At 42.2% G+C, this 21736-nt stretch overlaps 2 protein-coding genes across 2 annotated transcripts in view; one reads left to right on the top strand and one right to left on the bottom strand.

The window, feature by feature from the left end:
• The window catches only part of MYLK4 (myosin light chain kinase family member 4), a 123166-nt gene extending 122721 nt beyond the window's left edge, over positions 1-445 (bottom strand). Inside the window, exon 1 of the mRNA XM_075270747.1 lies at positions 356-445. Within this exon, the coding sequence (XP_075126848.1) occupies positions 356-393 (38 nt within the window). The 5' untranslated portion in view covers positions 394-445. The remainder of the gene's footprint in view (positions 1-355) is intronic.
• The window catches only part of WRNIP1 (WRN helicase interacting protein 1), a 59791-nt gene that overhangs the window by 19526 nt on the left and 18529 nt on the right, over positions 1-21736 (top strand). The window contains exon 3 of the mRNA XM_075270754.1: positions 400-632. Within this exon, the coding sequence (XP_075126855.1) occupies positions 400-632 (233 nt within the window). The remainder of the gene's footprint in view (positions 1-399; positions 633-21736) is intronic.

Genomic DNA, 21736 nt, shown 5'->3' with positions numbered 1-21736 from the left:
GACATAATCTTGACACACTATCACATTTACCAAAATAGACTGTGCAAGACGTGCCTCTGTTTTGTAGGATACACATAAGCTGATCCGGTACATTAGAAGATAAGGATGGAGACCATCACTCAGGCACTTAGGGTTGCTATGTTAAGCTTGCAGACAGTATACAGAAGAGCATGGAAATTTTAGTGTGTTTTAAACCCCTGCCAGGATGTGTGCACTGTATAGAATCGTGTATCTCATCCACTGGATAATTGAATCCCATTTATATACAGTATGGTCTATCACAATACACAAGCATGTCCCAAACACATTTCACATTTCTGACAAGTACCCATGTTGAGATGTCTGCTGTACTTACTCAGGATACTTAAGATGTTCTTTTTGCTTCCCTCCCATACCAAGGACACTTTTCTACCACACGTTGAGTGTGGAACAATCACTCTTATTGGAGCAACAACAGAGAATCCGTCTTTCCAGGTGAACACTGCGTTGTTAAGCCGTTGTAGAGTAATTGTTCTGGAGAAGCTTTCAGTTGAAGCGATGGAGGCTATCTTGAGGCGAGCTGTGCACTCCTTGGGAATCCAAGTTCTTCTGGAGAATGAACAGGCTGAGTGCAGTAGTAGTGATACCTCAGAGTAAGTAATAGAGCAACAGACAGGCATTGGTACACAAAAAAAGAAGGGTCTGATTTGTCAAGTGGCCAAGAAAGGGGAGGGTGCAGAGGGGGAATGTAGAGCGGCAAGATGTTGCAGCAGACTAAAAATATATAGACATTAGTTTGAGCACCTAATGCTACTGAAATTCATTGATAAAGGCAAATAGCCCACTACCCTTCTTGTGTATGTGGTACAATTTTGGAAAACTGTGGCACAATTTGCAATAAGGTTGCATTTTTAGACACTTCAGGTTCACGTCTTAAATTTTATTTTAGTTAATAAGTACGTAATTAAGAAAACATTATTCTATGGGCATTTCTTTCTCTCTCTTTCTTTCTCTCTCTTTTTTTTCTCTCTTTCTCTCTCTCATACCACTCTAGTAAAAAATGCAGTCAATATATTCCTCCAGATGTATAGAAAGATTACATGTGTTTAATGACCATCTGTAGGCACATTCAATGTTTTTATACCATAGGCCGGACTCTCACATGCGGTTTTTCTAACTAGAGTCAGAAGTGAATACACTGTTTAGAAAAAGTATAAAGGCAAGACTAATACTTCTCTTAGTATCCAGCCCTGAGTTTGTCTCTATCAACTGTGTGTTTAGAGCCAAACCTGATCAGAACTTAGTCTATAACATTAAATTTAAACTGTATTTTACATTGAACTCTACCTTCATTACATATCCACAGTAAAACAGCCAAGACCTATAATTATGCATTTCTGCATCCTTTATCTGGTGGTTTCATTACTGTTAAAGAAACCGTTCAATAAATATTTCCCTTTATCAGATTCTGTGGAAAACTCGTGTGATTCCAGTTTTCACTACTGTGATTTTCTCAGTTGAAGTCAAAACTGCAATGAAACCTCTATGAAAAATTTTAAAATATTTTTAAAACAAAAACAATGCAAAAATGCTCTTGCCACCCATTCCTAGCTCTATTATTCATGTGAATTTAAGAGGTTTGTCGCCTGCCTGCTATTCTAAGATACAAATGCCTCGTCCCTTTTCTGTAGATATGACACGACTTACTGTATGTCCCTCCCTTTCCAAACAGAAACATCAATAAGGGAAGCATGTGTGCGTGTCTATGGAAACTTTGGGAAGCACAGAATGTTGTTGAATGCTAAAGTGTCACCTTACTGTGTGTAGAAGAAGGGATTCCCTCAGCCCTTTGAATTCCATTCCCGGCACTTTGCCTGTGCTATTGCTTAGTATGTCAATCATTTTAACCTGTTAAGAGACTTTCCTTTTAACTACGTAGCCCAAAATTTGATACACACAAGCAGCATTGTTTGTTTGTAATTCAGGTGCTGTGACTTTGGTTACATTTGCTGCCTGCAGCAAACTCTCACTATGTTAATCTCTTAAATGCTGTATGGTAAATATTTTGGGGTTCTGTTTGACTGCACAACATACCCGTGTTCGGGTGCCTGTTTCCATGGTGCACTGTACATAGTGGTGTTGGGTTGCCTAAGAGGAACGAGTTCATGAAATCAGGTGCTGTACATGAATCCCATGCTTCCTTCAGTTGTTGAAAACACCCACTTACCAAACGCATCTAGAGATTTAAGTAAAACCTGTTTCCTGGGATAGTTTTAAAGTGATCAGGCTGGTGTTATTCATCTCTATAATAAATGTGCATGTACAACATAAAAATAATAAGTTCTGCTCATAAAATTCAGTGAACATGTTTAATCAGGGACAACATTCAGACTTTTTGGCCAGCATGCAGAAAAAAAAAAATTTGCATGTTTCTTTCTTGGGGTCTGTTCACACAGAGTTTTTTGGCAGCGGATTTTGACGTGGAATCCGCCTCAAAATCCACTGTCAAAAAGGCACCCATTGAATTCAATGGCAGCCGCTCGGTTATTTTTTCCGCTAGCTAGTAGCCGAAAAAAGAAGCGAGATGACCTTTCTTGCCGCAGACTGCGTGGCTGACTCAGAGACACGCTCCAGTGTAGGCCCATTCATTTGGACCTACACAGGAACGGGATGCTGCGACGGAATGCCCAATGCTGCACTGGCATTCAGTGGCGGCGAGCCCTTGTGGAATGTTCACACAGCGGGAAAGGTTTCCACGACCTTTTCCTCCGTGTGAACATACCTTTAGAGTAGAGTACCAATGATATGACATTTCGGCCATAAGAAACTTTTTTTTTTTGTAAAGCCAGATCTAGATATCGATACTTCTTTCACGTTCTGCAACTATAACAAGCTGCATATCAGTTACTGCTGTAGGTTTCATCTGCAGCTTTCACCCTTTACTACGCAGAGGCTGAAAGTTGTAGAGAAACTTGCAGATGAGCTTCAGCAGGAAACACCTGATTTGGAGACAACATTCTGCATATGCTCATTTTATACGGAAGTGTAATGTCTGTGTTACTCAAAGACCCCGTGCACATCCATTATTTCTAATAGGCACATATGAACATCTGTTTTTTTCCATGGACCTTGGGAAAAGAGCAAACACGTGCTCTATTTTGGTCCATTTTGTGGACCACAGATGCCTATTAAAGGCAAATGTCAGTGAAAAGGCACAGTGATGTCATCCATCCAACCCAAAGACATAGTTATAAAAAAAAAAAAATTAAAAATCTGAAAGATTTATCTGTGTGGAAAAACTTAAAATTTTTAGCTACTACACTATTTTGTTATGTGATTAACACATAACTTGTATGTCTGTGTGTAGTGAGGGGTTGGGAAGTGTGGAAACGGGAGGGAATGGGAAGTGAGGAGATGGGTAGGGAGAGCTGGGGATGGGAGGAGAGGGGGGATATAGTACATGACACACCCCCCCCCCCCCCCCCCGTCTCCGGTAGCGGCGAGGTGGAGAGTAACAGGATACTATGAAGACGGTCACATGACCGGCCCAGCTCATGGTACATATTAACTTTTGATAATAAAAGTATTTATAAAGTAGCTGGGCGGGTGGGGGATTAGTTTAATGTAAAAATGTCTTTTTATCCCAGGCAACCACTTTAATATACAAACTACCCTGCGACTTTAAGGGGGTTAAGGAGTTTTCAGAGCAAACACATTTACAGTCTAAGAGACTTCTAGAAGTATCCAGGCAAATATGGCCTCCTCTATAATATATTGCATATATTAAATATTTTGGGTTAATACAATATAAAGAACTTTGTTGTTCAGTTCACATTAATGAATTATAACATAACAGCTGCTGGTCAGACATATATGGTGATGTGAGTTATTGACTGGGTGACATGTATTTTCAGTTGCCAAAGAAGTGCCCTACTATATAAAAACAAACAAAAAAATCACACTTGTTTCTGCCTTTTGCTTATCCTGATGGTCCAGCCGACCCCAGGGTTACGTGGGCCATCTGGCTTAAGACTTTGGGAACTCTCTTTTATTTTAGTCTCCATTTAAGAGACTAATAACTTTGTCAACCTGAGGTCAGGACGTTGCACATTATATTAACATGTCATGTAACTGTAGTCTTACCACTTAAAGGGGCTCTATCATGCTGATAGAGCCCCACATATGCGTGAATAGACTTTAAAAAGGCTATTCAGGCACCGTAAATGTTATATTAAACTACCCCCCCCCCCCCCCCCCGTTTTAAAATAATACCCTAAAAAAGAATGTGCTCTACTTACGCATCGTGCACGATGGGCGGGCATTTAGGGTGTGTCTTCTTCTTCATCCACGCCTCTTCTTCCTCCAATGTCCTTGGGTCTTGTCTTCCTCCGGCGCTCGCGAACTGTCATTGATAAAAAAAAAAAAAATGGCCTGAGCGCATGCGCAGTAGCCGTAGTAGAAGCCGCATGCGCCCAGGCCATTTTTTTTTTTATCAATGTCAGTTCGCAAGCGCTGGAGGAAGACGGGACCCGAGGACATCGGAGGAAGAAGAGGCGTGGATGAAGAAGACGGTGCACCCTGAACGCCCGCCCAGCGTGCACGATGCGTAAGTAGATCACATTCTTTTTAGGGTATTATTTTAAAACGGGGGGGGGGTATTTTAATATAATTTTTATGGTGCCTGAGTAGCCTTTTTAAAGGCTATTCACGCATACGTGGGGCTCTGTCAGCATGATTCACAAAGCAGATCCCGTTCATTTCTATAGGAGGCGGCATGCGTGCGCTCCCCATTGAAATGAATGGGCTGCTTAAACCCCCCCCCCCCCCCCCCCCTCTATTCCTTTCAATGTGATACGCGCGTATGCCGGCACCCATAGAAATGAATGGGATCTGCTTCGTACGCGCTCATTCTGAACGTGTTTTACGTTCAGAAAGAGCTTAGCGTATACTCAGTGTGAATGCACCCTAAGATGACATTTTCTTTAGTGTTACTCTTTTATTCATCTGCACAAGTAATTAACAATTGATAAAAAGAAATGAATACTCTACAATAAAACAAGAGAAGATCTGTACAAGAAGGGGCCAGCGTGCTGAGAGTATCGTATGTATTCTTTACAGCCTGTGACTGTATAACAAGTAGATCTGAGAGCAGAGAGGGGAGTAAATAAGTTCACTCACCTGTTTTTAGCCCTGGTGCTCAAGTGTTGGGATGTATTTTTCACCATGAATTCTTTGTGAGATTTAATGAAACTGGAAGTGTAAATAGGATAAAAGATCATATATTGTATTAATGCAAAATTGAACTTTTTAAATAAATTTCCGTGTTTTTTTTTTTATTACAAATTTTCTTAGGTGCACCCTTTGCACCGTTTAAGCGCATATCAGAGATCCAAGAAGTAAAACATAATAGTGTGACTGTACTTATATCAACAATTGCTCATAAAAATGATGGTTCTGTGCATGAGGCCTAAACCTGGTGATCTAACTATAATGGAGAGGAATACTATGAACATTAGCTCTCAATAGAATCTGCAGCAGCAGAGAGAGAACGGCAAGAAAAAAAGAGGTCACACTGTCATCATGTGAAGAAGGTGAAAAGAAGGATAAGGGAAAATACCCAATTACTAATGATACTGTGATATTTCACATAACTTAATGAGCAAAAAAAAAATCTTCAGAGTGTCCTTTTAAATCTCTAGTGTATCCTATGCATGTATTTATACATGGTGCATAGATTCGTTTCCTTGTAGAATGAAGTAAACACTTATGTAGCAAAAAAACAAACAAACAAGATACAAAGTTCACAATCTCCCTGATGTATGATGTTTAAAGACAGACACACGGTTGCCAAGATCTCTTTCCACTGGAGACCTGGCAACATCAAATGTTTTCTTGAGGTAAATATTAGAAGAGGAAGACACAGGGGTGTTCCCGGAATAGGCCAAAAAAATAAAATAAAAAAATATTCCTGCCCTGATACCTACCGTATACACTCAAGTATAAGCCGAGTTTTTGAGCTTTAAAAAAATAAAGTTCTAAATCCCTCCTTTCCCTAGAATACATATAAAAGTAGAAAATGACTGTGACACATACACATTAGGTATCCCTGTGTCTGAAAGTGCCCGGTCTACTGAATATAGGGTATCTGCAGTGCTCCTGTTCCGTTGGGAAGGGGTTAATAGGAGCACTGCAGATACCCTATATTCAGCCAGACTGAATTCCAAGTGGGGGAAAAAAAAACAGTCCTCAAGCTCAGGGAACGGGCAGACGGACAACCAAAACACCCCCTCCCCTTCCCCAGCACCCAGCAACTACTGCACCCAAAAACTCCAGCCATTTTGATTTTTGAAGTATCTGCTGCATTCCCCCCCCCCCCCCCCCCTCGGCTTACAATCCAGTCATTAAGTTTTCCCAGCTTGTTTGTGGTAAAATTAGGGGCGTGGACGTGGAGGCGCTCTACAGCTCCATACCCCACGACTTGGGGTGTGGGGCTGTGGGGCGCTTCCTTGGGACCCGGGGGGAACAATTTGGCAGGCATAATGATTTGGTATTGAATCTCCTCAGTTTTATTCTAACACATAATGTGTTCCTATTTAATGGGCGAGTCTACCATCAGCGGCGGGGCACCGCTATGGGGTGCCCCGCCGCACCGACTTTCGCCAATCTTTATTTGGACCATTGGGAGGAGACGTGTATTTGGCCAATATGCTGATACCTGGGCCCAGCACATAGTGCTGTGGCTCAGGTTCATTGATGACATCATGTTGGTATGGGCTGGCACATCTGAGCAATTCACACAGTTTGTTGCAGCTTTAAATCAAAACGAATTGAATCTGCGCTTCACAGCTTTCTTTCACCCCACATGTGTACCATTCTTAGACGTTCAAATTACCCTCAATCCGAATGGGAATTTTACATCTACCCTCTTTAGGAAACCCACAGCAACTAATGCCTTACTCGAGTGGGGAAGTCATCATCCTTTGTCCCTCAAGCGAGGTATCCCCAAGGGACAATTCCTCAGGTTGCGGAGGGATTGTAGTAACATCAGGGATTTTGACAATGAGAGTGAGGCTTTAATCAAACGGTTTATGGCCCGTGGTTATCCTTATGCATTGTTAAATTCAGCCAGAGAGGTAGCTAGAAAAACACAGAGGGAGTCTTTGTTAATACCGAAAAAGAAGACAGAGGAACGTAAGATAATAAGAATGATCGGTCCGTTTGACAGCTACTCCAGTGAAGTAACTAATATCATTAAAACTCACTGGAGCATCTTGAAACAAGATGCTGACATACGGAACGTCATCCCTGAACATCCCTCAATCACATTTCGGAGGGGTAGAAACCTGGGAGACAAGGTCATGCACAGTCATCTTTCCCCTACATTAAGAGATGCGACGTGGTTGGGCAGGATTCACACACCTGGCACGTGCAGGTGTGGATCGTGCCGAGCATGCGTTTATATACAGCGGGGAACGCAAATTAAAGCATGTGCCACGGGACGGATCTTCGACATTAGAGAGTTCTCAAATTGCAAGAGTGAAGGGGTAATATACGTAATCACATGCCCTTGTCCCCTCAATTATGTAGGGAAAACCCGTAGGCAATTACGCAGAAGGGTTCTTGAGCATGTGGGTGATGTGGTGAGACAGGTAGAGACGCCCGTTTCTAAACATATTTGGAAATGTCATGGAGGAGACCCTTTTGCTCTTAGGTTCCAGGTGATTGAAAAGGTGCCAAAGTCTGTGAGAGGAGGAGATTGGGACCAACAGATTTTGCGCCGTGAGGCGCGGTGGATATTTCAATTTGCATCAGTGCAGCCAAAAGGACTCAATGAAAGCATCTCATTTTTGCCATTTATTTGAAGTAGTCCGGCATTGCTAGAGCTACACGGGTTGAGATAACATCTATTCCCCCAGAGATTTTGAATAGCATTAACCTATGGGTGCCCAGGTGCCCAGATGATGTCAGTGGTATGATAACCCCCCTCTTTCTGGCATTCTCTATGGGTAATCCTGACACTTTGCATATAAACAATGTGGGTGTGTTATTAAGATGGGGCAATCAATATATGAATGTCCGTATAGCAAGGATTGGTCTACATTCAGACAGAGCGGTTTTCTGAAGAGTTCCAGCTGCCTCAATTGTGACATAAATATCATGATTTATGCCATTGTATCGTGTATGCAGGAGATCGCACAAATGATTTTTAACACTTACTTTATGTGTGTTGTATTCCTTTGAGAGATCACAGTTCTTGCACTGTAGCGGTGCTTTGAACTTAGCCCCGCCCACCACAAAGCCCTGGGAAGTGAGGAGGCTGGGTCACACACAGTGATGGCCTCTGATTGGGCGACGGTCGTGAGGAGGGCGGGCTTACAGGTGTGCTCGGACACTATATAAGAGGAGCCAGCACTGAACGCAGTGTCAGCCTCTATGAAGGATCAGGACCCACCATCAGGGTCCTGTGAACTGCGGTTTTGACCGCACACCACTACATTGTTTAGGGTGTTAGGTAGCCATAGCCTGTTATCATAGGCAGGGTGTTTGAGAATGTCTCCTGATGATTTAGAACAAAAGAAACGCGTTGAGACAATGTAGATTAGACACACTATAGGTGTGAAAAACTTGCTGTGATCCTGAACAAAAGTCAGCAGTGAACACTGAGGCTCTGGGTTATCAATGAGCTTTAGCTTCAGCCTGAGATTAGGGATCACAGACTAGTGACTACCTATCAGTTTAAATGAACTGCTAGATTGTGGGCTGTGTTTGTGTGTTAATGGGATTTGCTCCACGTTGTAAATATCTACAGACAATAGGGAAGTCTTGTTTATTCAATATCAAGCTGCAGCTATCACACTCAAGTCCTTATTCACCAGTGTACAGCTTCAAATAGTATTGTGGGGTTAATACAAACGACACATTGTAATCAGTGTTAACACTCTATAGACTGTCCTCTGGTTTGCTGGATGAGAGGTATATAGTATATAGTGTGCAGCAAGTGTAATCTCAGTCACAGGGAGACGTGTGAAGCATTTGTTAGAAACACACCCTGTGAGTTTGGGAGAAATTTAATTCACTCTTATTCAATCTGTAGAGTGGATAGACACACTTACACATATGCCCTTTGCAAGAATTATAGGGTCCGAATACTGTGTTGGGGTATTTTAATTTTTTAAAAAATATTATAAATAAAGGTTACGTTTTATCCTGTTTAGTGGGGGTGCCCCCTTTTTGGAATTATTGTAAAATTGGCAACCCTTGATCCAGTGTGTTCTAAAATTAGGGGCCTCAGCTTATTTTCGGATCCGCGTATACTCGAGTATGTACGGTACCTCTTAGTAATATGCACAACCTTGTTTTTGTTTCTAGGGTTTAAAAAAAAAGTCTGCACATAGGATATACTTAAATACATGTGAAAACCTCCATTATTTTAATGGTTCTCTGTTAAGAGTTTCTCACTGTGTACCATGTATCTACTTGTGTATGTAATGCAGGGAAAGTGTGTGTGTGTGGGAGGGATCACTTGGAAGCAGTTATATCTCATGCACTATAATCTGCGGGACTCCTGCAGAACAGCTGTACTGGGACAACTCAGCTTCCAGTATTGTTTACGTTTTGGAAGCCCGTACAGTCTGGGAAGTGAGCACCGCAGTTCCCTGCAGCTCTCCCAAACAATACCGAGAGCTGTGCTATCTCAGTATAGCTCATTTGTGCGGGTCCCTGGTGTTGGACACCTGCAGACCTAATGTTGATTGCCTGTCCAAAGGACTGGTCATCAATACAAGAGACCAGGTAACCTCTTTATTAGCCTCACTGACATAAACCAATATCTAAGTATTGTAGCACGGTTGAGTCTGGAATTGAGTGGTTAACTGGAAGTGTTAGCTGTGCATTTTGGCAGGCTCCACCCAGACAGGACCTTATTTTACCAAACCCCAATCCAGCATCTACCATTGTAGCATGGCAGCTGGTAATTACTATATTTCATAAGGACCTTTGCTTGGGTTAAGGTTTCATTTAAGAGAGGCATAGCTCTTTTTACTTGGACCATTCCTCACCAAGAAATGCTGAGGCAAAGCCCACCTGAGCACGAGAGTAACACACCTGGAATCAAGACAGCACCACCTACTGGGTCCACATGAAGTGAGAAGACCAAAAAGAAGGTTCTTATGAAGTGTAGCACTCACTATTGTTCTCTGTTATCACTGCATTATATATTCTTAGTGTCACCGATGTAAACCATTACAAATGTGGCTTGTATTAAACCAGTAGAAAATTGTCCTTCACCTGGCGTAGTCTCCAGGATTTCCTGTTTTTTTTATTATTTATGTTTTTATCTTCAAGTAGCAGACTGTGCACTTTGTTACATAATCCTGCATATAAAAGTGGGGTCCTTTAGACTCACAGTTTCTGGATAATCTCTCTAGTTTTCATATAAATCTTGATATCGTTTCAATATCTTCCTAGTCTTTCATTTCTAGCAGCATGAAATATCTAACAGCCGGACTGTATTCAGACAAGATGAATAGTGACTTAGAGCTTGATATAGTAACAAATGACAACTTTAATTCCTGTAAAATTTAATGAGAAACTTGAGCTGTAATGATGTTCACATGGCTTTGGAAAGTTTTGGATTGATGCCTAAATCGTTTTATATGTGGTCAATTCAGATTGTGACAATGACTAAAGGAGGAGTATGAATTTCTCCATAGTATTATAGTTCTCAGATTATATATAAAGGTGTTTGACCATATAGGTTATTACTGTCCTTTAAGGGTCTGTACAATTTTCTGCCAAGAAAACCAACTTTTAATGTGTGTGCTAATGAGTTGTTAGGTTTGCCTATGGTCTTTGTCCCCAACATAACTGATAGATCCTGATGTGTAGTGATCACATGTGAAAACCAGAAATGGCCATATCCAGTGCATCATACAGCTCACTTGTATGGGGATTTTCTTGACACAAAAATATGTTCACTGTGCCACTAACAGCCCTACAACAGCATTTATGTGGTTTAGAAGATAATTTAGTGGTGGTATACTGTGTTAAACAAAAATTAGTATAACCAGGGTCGTAGTTTATGGGGGTACGGAGGTAGCAGTTATGTCTTGGATCTGGTAGCTAAGGGGGCCAAAAGACCCCATGTGTTTTGTGTAAGACAGAAGTGTATTAAATGTCTGCTTTCCTTTTTCTTTTGGTTTTGGGAGAAAAAGAAAAGAAAAATAAGGCAAACCTTAGTGTAGACTTAGAAGAAGCTGAGTGTAAAGGCATATATCTAATGCTTTCAGACTGGATATCAGTAATTGGAAGTTTTTGAGCTGAGCAGTAAGGTAGCTCTGGAGCAATTCCTTTCTTTCTATAACAACTATACGTAACTCAGCATGGCCATTAGACAGTGTTTGGAGCTGTCTGCTTCAGGCTCTGTCCACTGTTCTAGTTACAGCCTCCAAAGCTTCCTATATTAGCTGACTGGTGGAGGTGCTGAGAATCAGACAACAACCATTCTGATATTGATCATTTCTCTCGAAACTCCTTTAATTAATCCAGAGTCATTATGTCATACTGGTAACGGTATTAGGTATTTGTGTTTCAGAATCAATATACTAGAACATTTCTCAGTAAATTGATATAGAGTGACTAGTGCTATGTAGCAATTCACTTATTAGTCTAAGACTTCAGTCTTTACATCATTTTAATTTCATGAAACCTTCATGGCTGACAATGAACCTTCCCTTATATTATTATTGCAGTCAGCTCACTTTTCACCATTCCTAGATGCTCTAGCTTCTCAGTTGACAGCTACTTGTCCAGGGGTTGTCCAGGAATTGCAGATCTCTGGCAGGTGGCCTGGGAAGGTGAAAAATAATTAAAAAAAGAAAAAATGAAAACCATGCTCGCCGCACTTGGCTTCGGAGCCCAACCAGTGGCCTCAGCCTTCACAGGAAAGGACACTGGATGTCACCGGTGATGTATGTGAGTAACATCCTGTTTCCTTTTGGCCTCAGCAGTCACATGTAGCAAGGACCTTTGTCGCAACACCCCCCCGGCGACGATGGACCTGACAGCAGCAAGGGTTTATGGGGAGTGTCGATTTATATTATTTTTTTATTTATTTTATTTTAATTATTCACCTTTCCACGTCTCCTGCCAGTGACCTATAATTCCTGGACAACCCCTTTAAATTCTCCTGTCGGTAAACAGGCATTCTGTATTTATATTTAGTATTTCAGCCTTCCTACACTCGCACACAAGCAACTTTCCATTCACTGTATGTTCTTTATGTTGTGGTTAAGAAAGGACATTGCTTCGGTATGTTTCCTCTCCTAACTTGTGTCAGTTTCCCAATAGTAGGATAGTATGCACATGAAAGCAGACTCTGCCACCTGCTATTAGCACTCATGCAAGATTAAGCACTTTAAATACGGAATTCCTTGTGTCTGTATATAGCGCTTATGACAAGGACCAGATGCATCTTTCAAGTTATCACTGAACCCTGATTTCACCCTCTTGTGGGTAATTGTTTCCAATCCTTATAGACAATTAGTTTTGCACAACAGTATTCTCCATATGGGATAAGTATAGCTATTGTTTGGCTATTTTTGGACACAGGGATGCCTAATTTGTTTATACTAATTTTATAATGTCGTCTAGATGCTTCAGTTGCAATTTACTAAGGCATATCAAGGATTAACTGCCACTATTGGTGAAGACAGGTTCGTGACAGTGCCTGTTGTTTAATACAGCCGGCACCAGCCAGGCATGGGGACAGCTAGGCTCCAGGGCCCTCTCCATACCTCTGTAATCCACCTACAGTTTTGGACAAGCTGGACTTGGGGCTTGAGCTAATTGTATTTCTGTTCAGCCCAAATACAGCTCGTTCAGAGACAATGTAACTTTAAATACCTCTAACTCTGGAGCTGTGGGGGATAGAGTCGCGATCTTGGTCTTGTTTTAAAACCAAGAATCTTGTCTCATGTCTGTAGGCCCGAGAGATTTTGAGTTGTCACTGGTTAAAGTGGAGGTGCATAAACTCACACTTCCAGTTTAATCATTGTGCAGAACAGGAACAGCTGAGAAAATGATTTTATTGTCTTCTATCTTTTCAGGTGACTCCAGGGAAGGGGGTAGCATGTACTTTTGTTCTTGGTATTACATCTCCCATTATCAGTCAGTATACTTTTCATTTAAGTCATTTTATAGAAGAAAAAAGTAAAAATAGGCCTTTTCCCCCTTGTTAATAAAAAAAAAAAAACAACAGCTAAAAATCCCGCACAATTGGTTTCACCTCATTCGTAACAACCTATAAAATAAAATTAGTACGTTATTTATTCTACATGATAAATGCCATAAACATTAAAATTCAATTCAAATGCCACAATTGATGTTTTCTGTTCATCTCGAGTAAAAAGGAGATCAGATAGATCTTGAAAATGCCAAATATAGTTTCAAATGAATATAGTCTCAAACAATATAGGAACAGAATTGGGGGTCTCCTTCTCGTTAGACACGTGGTCTTCAGCTTTCCAAATATGTCACAAGTTCTCCATATCTCCAAAGCATAAGAGACAAACTGTACGAAGCTATCCACATGGCACAGAGTTCTGTCTGTCCTTCATAAGATTTATCTTCACTTCAGACTGATGTTAGAGATGTAGCATTGACTGGGACACGATCTGTCTCTTTTGGTCAGATGTCTGTCATATTATTCAGATGGTCAAAGGCATTGATTTGGAAGACGACCCTGCTCCTGTCTGTCTTCCCGCATAAGTTTAAGATGCACAGCCGCAAGCTATTAGGTTTTCTGTTGGTAGCGGCAAGATCCGTTATCCCTAGACTGTGGATATCCCCTTGCCCCCCTTTCTACTGTGTACTCGATCGAATACCACTCGGTAAACACAGTAAAAATTTGAGTCCCCTCCCACCTTCCCTGGCGCTTTTTTTACACCAATAACTATGCAGGGGAGATGGGACAGGAACTAGGACAACGTAGGCATTGGAAAAAAGAACCGTATAGTCATTGGCTGGCTAAATCAGTAGTAGCAGCAGCAATGATAATAATCCTGGGACTTGGGCGTATTAGATGCACCCAGGCATGCTTCCCCTGCTGTCCCAGTTGCATTCCAGAGGTGTTGGCATAATTTCCTGAGGTGTCATTGTGGACTTGGTGACTCCAATTGGTCGAATTTTTTGTTCTCTGAAAGGAGCTTGTTTTTCCCATAGGCTATAATGTGATTTGGTATTCGAACGAATAGTCAAATATTGAGGTTTACTTGAAATCGAATTTTCGAATATTTCACTACTCGCTCATCTCTAATCTGTATTGGATTAAAATTTTGAAAACCTTGTATCATTTACTTTCAACTTCACAATTATGTGCTACTTTATCTTGGTCTATCACTTAACATCTCAATGAAATACATTTAAAGAGGACCTTTCATGATTTGGGGCACATGCGGTTTTATATATCACTAGAAAGCCGACAGCACACTGAATTCAGCGCACTGTCGGCTTTCTCGATCTGTGCCCCAGGTGAAGAGCTATCGGTGCCGGAACCGTAGCTCTTCACCGTCAGAAGGGTGTTCCTGCCAGTCAGTCAGCCTATAGCACTGTACTGTGAGAGCGGGGAGGAATGCCTCCCCAATACTCGTCTATGGATGAGTACTGGAAAGGCAACCAGCAACCCTAAAAAGCTTTTTGAAACTTTTCATTCCTTACTCAAACCCAAGGTGCAGACCCCATTCACAGACCTTAGTGCTGATGATCTGGCCACTTATTTCCATGATAAAATTGATAAGATCCGTCAGGAAATAGCTGCCCAATCCCCAGGTGGCATTGATTCCCACACCTACCATAGTACAGACCCCCTCACCAGCCGCACTTCAGACTGTCTCAGTGGCGTAGCTAGGAATGGCGTGGCCCCTTGGCGAACTTTTGACATGGCTCCCCCCCCCCCCCCGTCCGATACCGACGCCGAAGACCTCGACCGACCCCTCCTACGCATTCCTAATGGCTAAATCTAATGGTGACTTTTCTCTTCTTATTCTTCTGGACTTTTCTGCAGCTTTTGACACTGTTGACCATCAACTCCTCCGCACTATGCTCCTCTCAGTCGGCCTCAAGGACACTGCGCTCTCCTGGTTCTCCTCTTATCTTTCAGACCGCACGTTCAGTGTATCATTTGCGGGCTCTGTTTCTTCCCCTCTTTCCCTTGCTGTTGGGGTTCCTCAGAGCTCGGTCCAAGGCCCCCTGCTCTTTTCTCTCCACACAGCCCCCATTGGACAAACCATCACCAGATATGGCTTCCGGTACCATCTTTATGCTGATGACAGCCAATTATACACATCTTCCCGTGACATCACCCCTGCAGTAATACAGAACACCAGTGACTGTCTTTCTGCTGTCTCAAATATCATGTCTTCGCTATCTATCTGAAACTAAATCTCTAGGACTGAACTACTACTGTTTCCACCATCTAATAGATCTGTCCCTGATATATCCATTGCAGTCTCAGGCCTTACTATAACTCATAGGCAGCATGCCCGCTGTCTTGGGGTTATGTTTGACTCCGACCTTTCCTTCACCCCCATATTGAATCACTCGCACACTCATGTCACCTCCATCTCAAAAACATCTCCAGAATTTGCCCTTTCCTTACTACAGTCATGGCCAAAAGTTTTGAGAATGACACAAATATTATATTTTCACATGATCTGCTGCCCTCTGGTTTTTATGTTTGTTTGCCAGATGTTTTTATCACATACAGAAATATAATTGCAGTCATATTATGAGTAACCAAAGCTTATATTGACAGTTAGAATGAGTTAATGCAGCAAGTCAATATTTGCAGTGTTGACCCTTCTTCTTCAGGACCTCTGCAATTCTCCCTGGCATGCTCTCAATCAACTTCTGGACCAAATCCTGACTGATAGCAGTCCATTCTTGCACAATCAATGCTTGCATTTTGTCAGAATTTGTAGGTTATTTTGTTTGTCCACCCGTCTCTTGATGATTGACCACAAGTTCTCAATGGGATTAAGATCTGGGGAGTTTCCAGGCCATGGTCCCAAAATCTCTATGTTTTGTTCCCTGAGCCATTTAGTTATCACCTTTGCTTTATGGCAAGGTGCTCCATCATGCTGGAAAAGGTATTGTTGATCGCCAAACTGCTCTTGGACGGTTGGGAGAAGTTGATCTAGGAGGACATTCTGGTACCATTCTTTATTCATGGCTGTGTTTTTAGGCAAGACTGTGAGAGAGCCGATTCCCTTGGCTGAGGAGCAACCCCACACATGAATGGTTTCAGGATGCTTTACAGTTGGCATGAGACAAGACTGGTGGTAGCGCTCACTCGACTTCTCCGAATAAGCTGTTTTCCAGATGTATCAAACAATCGAAAAAGTGATTCATCAGAGAAAATAACTTTACCCCAGTCCTCAGCAGTCCACTCCCTGTACCTTTTGCAGAATATCAGTCTGTCCCTGATGTTTTTTCTGGAGAGAAGTGGCTTCTTCGCTGCCCTCCTTGAGACCAGGCCTTGCTCCAAGAGTCTCCGGCTCACAGTGCATGCAGATGCACTCACACCTGCCTGCTGCCATTCCTGAGCAAGCTCTGCACTGCTGGTAGCCCGATCCCGCAGCTGAAACACTTTTAAGAGACGGTCCTGGCGCTTGCTGGTCTTTCTTGGGCGCCCTGGAGCCTTTTTGCCAACAATGGAACCTCTCTCCTTGAAGTTCTTGATGATGCGATAGATTGTTGACTGAGTTTCAATCTTTCTAGCTGCGATACTCTTCCCTTTTAGGCCATTTTTGTGCAGTGCAATGATGACTGCACGTGTTTCTTTAGAGATAACCATGATTAACAGAAGAGAAACAATGATGCCAAGCACCAGCCTCCTTTTCAAGTGTCCAGTGGTGTCATTCTTACTTAATCATGACAGATTGATCTCCAGCCCTGTCCTCATCAACACCCACACCTGTGTTAATGGAGCATTTACTGAAACGATGTTAGCTGGTCCTTTTAAGGCAGGGCTGCAATGATGTTGAAATGTTTTTTGGGGGATAAAGTTCATTTTCTAGGCAAATATTGACTTTGCAATTAATTGCTGTTAAGCTGATCACTCTTTATAACATTCTGGAGTATATGCAAATTGCCATTAGGAAAACTGAAACAGTAGACTTTGTAAAAATTAATATTTGTATCATTCTCAAAACTTTTGGCCATGACTGTAGAGATACTCTAAAGACACTTATTGTCTCTCTGATTCATTCTCGCCTTGACTACTGTAACTCCTTACTAATCGGTCTTCCCCTTACTAAACTCTCCCCTCTACAATCTATTCTGAATGCAGCGGCCCGGCTCATCTATCAGTCTAGACGCTACAGCGATGCCTCTGGTTTGTGCCAGTCACTACATTGGCTGCCTATTCATTATAGAATAAAATATAAAGTTATCACCCTCATCCACAAGGCTCTCCATAATGCTGCACCTCCCTACATTTCCTCCCTCATCTCTGTCTACCGCCCAACCCATGCTCTCCATTCACTCAATGGTCTAATACTTACATCCTCTATTATCAGAACTTCCCTCATTCGTATACAAGACTTCTCCCAAGTTGCATCACTTCTCTGGAATGCTCTATCCCAAACAATCAGATTAACTCCCACTTTCTACAGCTTCAAGTGCAGACTAAAGACACATCTTTTCAGACAGACCTATCACAATTCCTAATGTAAACCCTTCCGTACTGTAATTAGAATCCTCCAAATTTAACCCTCCTCTGTTCCAGCTCCCACATTACCCCACATGATATGATGCCATTTCGGGCTAACTTTATATGTCCAAGCACCATCCATATATTAAAGGACACAACTGGTGATGGCTCATAAAGTTTTATGTTTGTGTAATGACAGTAACCTCTATTACAAAATTGTCTGACCACAGTATAAGCAATGCCGCCCCTGCTACCTCATGTTACCCCTGCTACCTCATAAATTGTAAACTCTTGTGAGCAGGGCCATCAGTCCCATTGTGTGAAATAACTTTCTTTGTAATATATCTCTCTGTCTGTATTTGGACCCTACAAATTGTATAGTGCTGCGGAATATGTTGACGCTATATAAATAAAATTCATTCATTCATTATATGAGAGCACAAATTGTGCCTTGTAATAAGGTGAGATTCATTACTAAATACTATTCACTCTGGCAGGCTATGCCATCAGTCCTGAATAAATTTTGGCTGATTTCACAAGCAGATCCTACTTTATATAAATACCTAACTTCTAACCCAAGCTTGGTAGCTTGAAGGGCTAAGGGCCAGTTCACACGGAGTTAACGGGCTCGCATTCTGGCACATATACACGTGTCAGAATGTGAGCGCTCAAAACAGATCCCATTCATTTCAATGGGTCGTTACGGGCGTATAACGCGGCTGCAAAATTACGCGCATTATACGCCCTGTGAGAGAGTGAAGGGTGTTGTCTGGGAAGACAAGTATATTCCAGACAGGCAGCTAAAGGTTGTTTGGTAAAAACTCACACCAGGGAGGTCAGGCCCTAATAACAGTCTGTGTGTGAACACTAGGAGTGTGGCATTACACTGACAGAGTTGAGCTGTCCAGACTGGACCTCCAAAGCAGGTACTGTGCCACCCGTTGTTATTTGCCAAGGTGGGAGACTGGTAGCCAGTCTCCTGTATAGTCAGGGAGAAGTTTCCTTACGTTTAAGTTAGCTTCTCAGCCGAGAAGGGTTTTGTTTTGTTTATCCTGTGGCTTTGCAAAAGCAGTTGTATGCGTTACATGTGAATAAAGCCTGAACTTGTGTGCAATCCAGTGTCTGTGTCCCTGTTTCCTGCACTGCTACAAGCATCTACCTGTGTGATTCCCCACAGCCCGTAACGACCCACTAAAATGAATGGGAGAGCCTTAAGCACAAAACCTGCTAGCAGGACTATTCTCTCTGAATATTTCATGCGAATACGGGAACGTAATGGCCTGAACGCATATGTGAACTGTACCTTAGCTTTATATTCTCATGCCTCTGTGTTATCTAATTGTTATATGGAGCAGCAAACAATGCAGTTTTAATGAACACAGAGATCCATTACTGTGGGTCACTATCCTTTTATAACGGATATAACTTTATTCACTCTCATAGGAGACCTCTCCCATCCTATATCTGCATATAATTTGATACTTGATAATGACCTTAATATTTCACATTTTCAACCTTATTCCCGCTTTAATCTATATTTATTAAAAGGGTTGTCCCATCTCAAGCATCCTATCTATACTGGTAGCTTCTGTAAATTGAAGACTTTTCCTAAATATATTTCTTTAGAAATTCTGATTTGTTCTCTTGCTATGTGAGATTATATCTCCCATTGTTTACAGTGTTGCTATAACCATGGATCTATAGGACAAGTGACCACTGCTCTTGCCAGCTTCAGCTAATTGCAGTTTGCTGATAAAGCCTGGTCTGTTATCTCTCTATGTAACTACACCGATAACACTGAGTTGTTCTGTTCAAGAATGTGCATATTATCTGATCAGCAGAAGTGGTGTGAGACTTCCCTGCCGTTTAGCAAGGGGGAGGGGAAGGGGGAAGAAATATAGGAAGTGAGAGGAACAGACAGACTGGTGAAAGACTCACATGGGAAAACCCCTTTAAAAATTATGTTTTATTTATTCGAGAGTAGATTTGGCATTTCCGAGATCGATCTGATAATTCCTTTTTTAAATAATAGATGGTGTCCATTTATTGAATCTCAAATCACTTACCGTATTTTTCGGACTATAAGACGCACTTTTTTTCCTCCCAATATGGGAGGAAAATGTGTGTGCGTCTTATAGTCCGAATGCAGCGTGTGCAGCGTCTGTGTCCTGTCTATGAGGAGCAGCACGGAGAGCAGCACGGTGCCTGCCTGCTCTGCCCCTCCTTCCCTGTCTGTGTGGCGTGTTTGCAGGAGTGAGATATGAGAGGCAGGGAAGTAAGGGCGGGCCAGACAGGTGAAGGAAGCGTGGTTTCAAGCTTGCAGAGAAAACCACGCCTCTTTCACCCGTCTGGCTCGTCCCTCCTTCACTGCCTCTCAGATCTGGCTCCGGCAATGAAACCACACAGACAGGGAAGGAGGGGCGGGCCAAACGGGAGGAGGAGGCGTGGTTTTCTCGGCAAGCTTGAAACCACGCCTCCTTCACCCGTCTGGCCCGCCCCTACTTCCCTGCCTGTGTGGCTTCATTGCAGAAGCAAGATCTGAGAGGCAGTGAAGGAGGGACGAGCCAGATGGGTGAAAGAGGTGTGTTTTCAAGTTTGCTTAGAAAACCACACCTCCTTCACCAGTCTGGCCCGCCCCTTTTTCTCTTCTTACATAACTTCACTGCAGGATGTCTCTTTCCATCCATGGATGAGATTAGATAGAATAGATAGACAGACAGACAGGAGATAGATAGATAGATAGATAGATAGATAGATAGATAGATAGATAGATAGATAGATTAGATAGATATGTTCAAATCACCCCCATATCCCTACAATACATATAAAACAAAAACATTACTGTGAAACACATACACATTTGGTATCCCTGTGTCCGAAAGCCCCCGGTTCTATTTACATTGGTGAAATATTATATTAGGTTATTAAATATTTCACCAATTTTTTTTCCTTAATTTTTTTTTTCCCTATTTTCCTCCTCTAAAACCTTAGTGCGTCTTATGGTCTGGTGCGTCTTATAGTCCGAAAAATACGGTAGTTACCACATGATTTTTTTTGTGTGTGTGTTTGTTCATCTCACCTCTCAAAAACAAAAAAGTAATAAAAATTTATCAAAAATCGAAGTACCCACAAAATAAAAGGTCTCATGAAGATGCATTAAAATAAAATGTTAAAAGTTATAAAAGCTGGGATGCAGAGAGAGATTAAATATTACTGGTTTAAGGCTAAATGTTAGATCACTAAAGGCTTAAAATACACATAAGGACTTGTTCACATCTGCGCCCGGCACTCCGTTCTGCAGGTTTCCGTTTCCTGCACAAAATAGAGCAGGAGACGGAAACCTGCAGGAGTCTTTCTCACCCATTCATTTGAATGGGTTTGAAAAGTGTCCGGCCGTGAGCGCTGTTGAGCGTTTTATGCTCTCCGCGGCGAAACCATTTGTTTAAAACCGGACACAGAGTTGGACATGCAATCTGTGACCGGTTTAAAAAAAACGATTTCGCTGCGGAGAGCTCAAAATGCTCAACGGCGCTCACGGCATGACAGGTTTCTGTCTTCTGCATGCAGAAGATAGAAACCTGCTAACGGAGTCCAGACGCTGGTGTGAACCCAGTGTAAGACACCACAGTTTTGTGCCAATAATATTTATTTCAGTTATAAATTCAAAATCTGCAATAAAAAAGTGACAATTTCGGAAGGGGTTTTGCTATTTTAATGTGAAGCTTATTCTGAACGTAAAACACGTTCAGAATAAGCGGCGTATAAAGCAGCTCCATTCATTTCTGTGGGAGCCGGCATACGAGCGCTCCCCATAGAAATGAATGGGCTGCTTCTTTCACTGCGAGCAGTCCCATTGAAGTGAATGGGAAGTGCCCGCGTGTACGGCTCGGCATGAGCAGAGCTAGCCGTAAACGCCAGCACTTCCCGTTCACTTCAATGGGAGTGCTCGTACTGAAAGAAGCAGCCCATTCATTTCTATGGGGAGCGCTCGTATGCCGGCTCCCATAGAAATGAATGGAGCTGCTTTACACGCCGCTTATTCTAAAC

Source organism: Leptodactylus fuscus, chromosome 4 (genome assembly GCF_031893055.1).
Source record: "Leptodactylus fuscus isolate aLepFus1 chromosome 4, aLepFus1.hap2, whole genome shotgun sequence".
Lineage (NCBI taxonomy): Eukaryota > Metazoa > Chordata > Amphibia > Anura > Leptodactylidae > Leptodactylus > Leptodactylus fuscus.
Note: the sequence above shows the minus strand (reverse complement) of the source record. Positions and strands in the feature narration are given on the sequence as shown.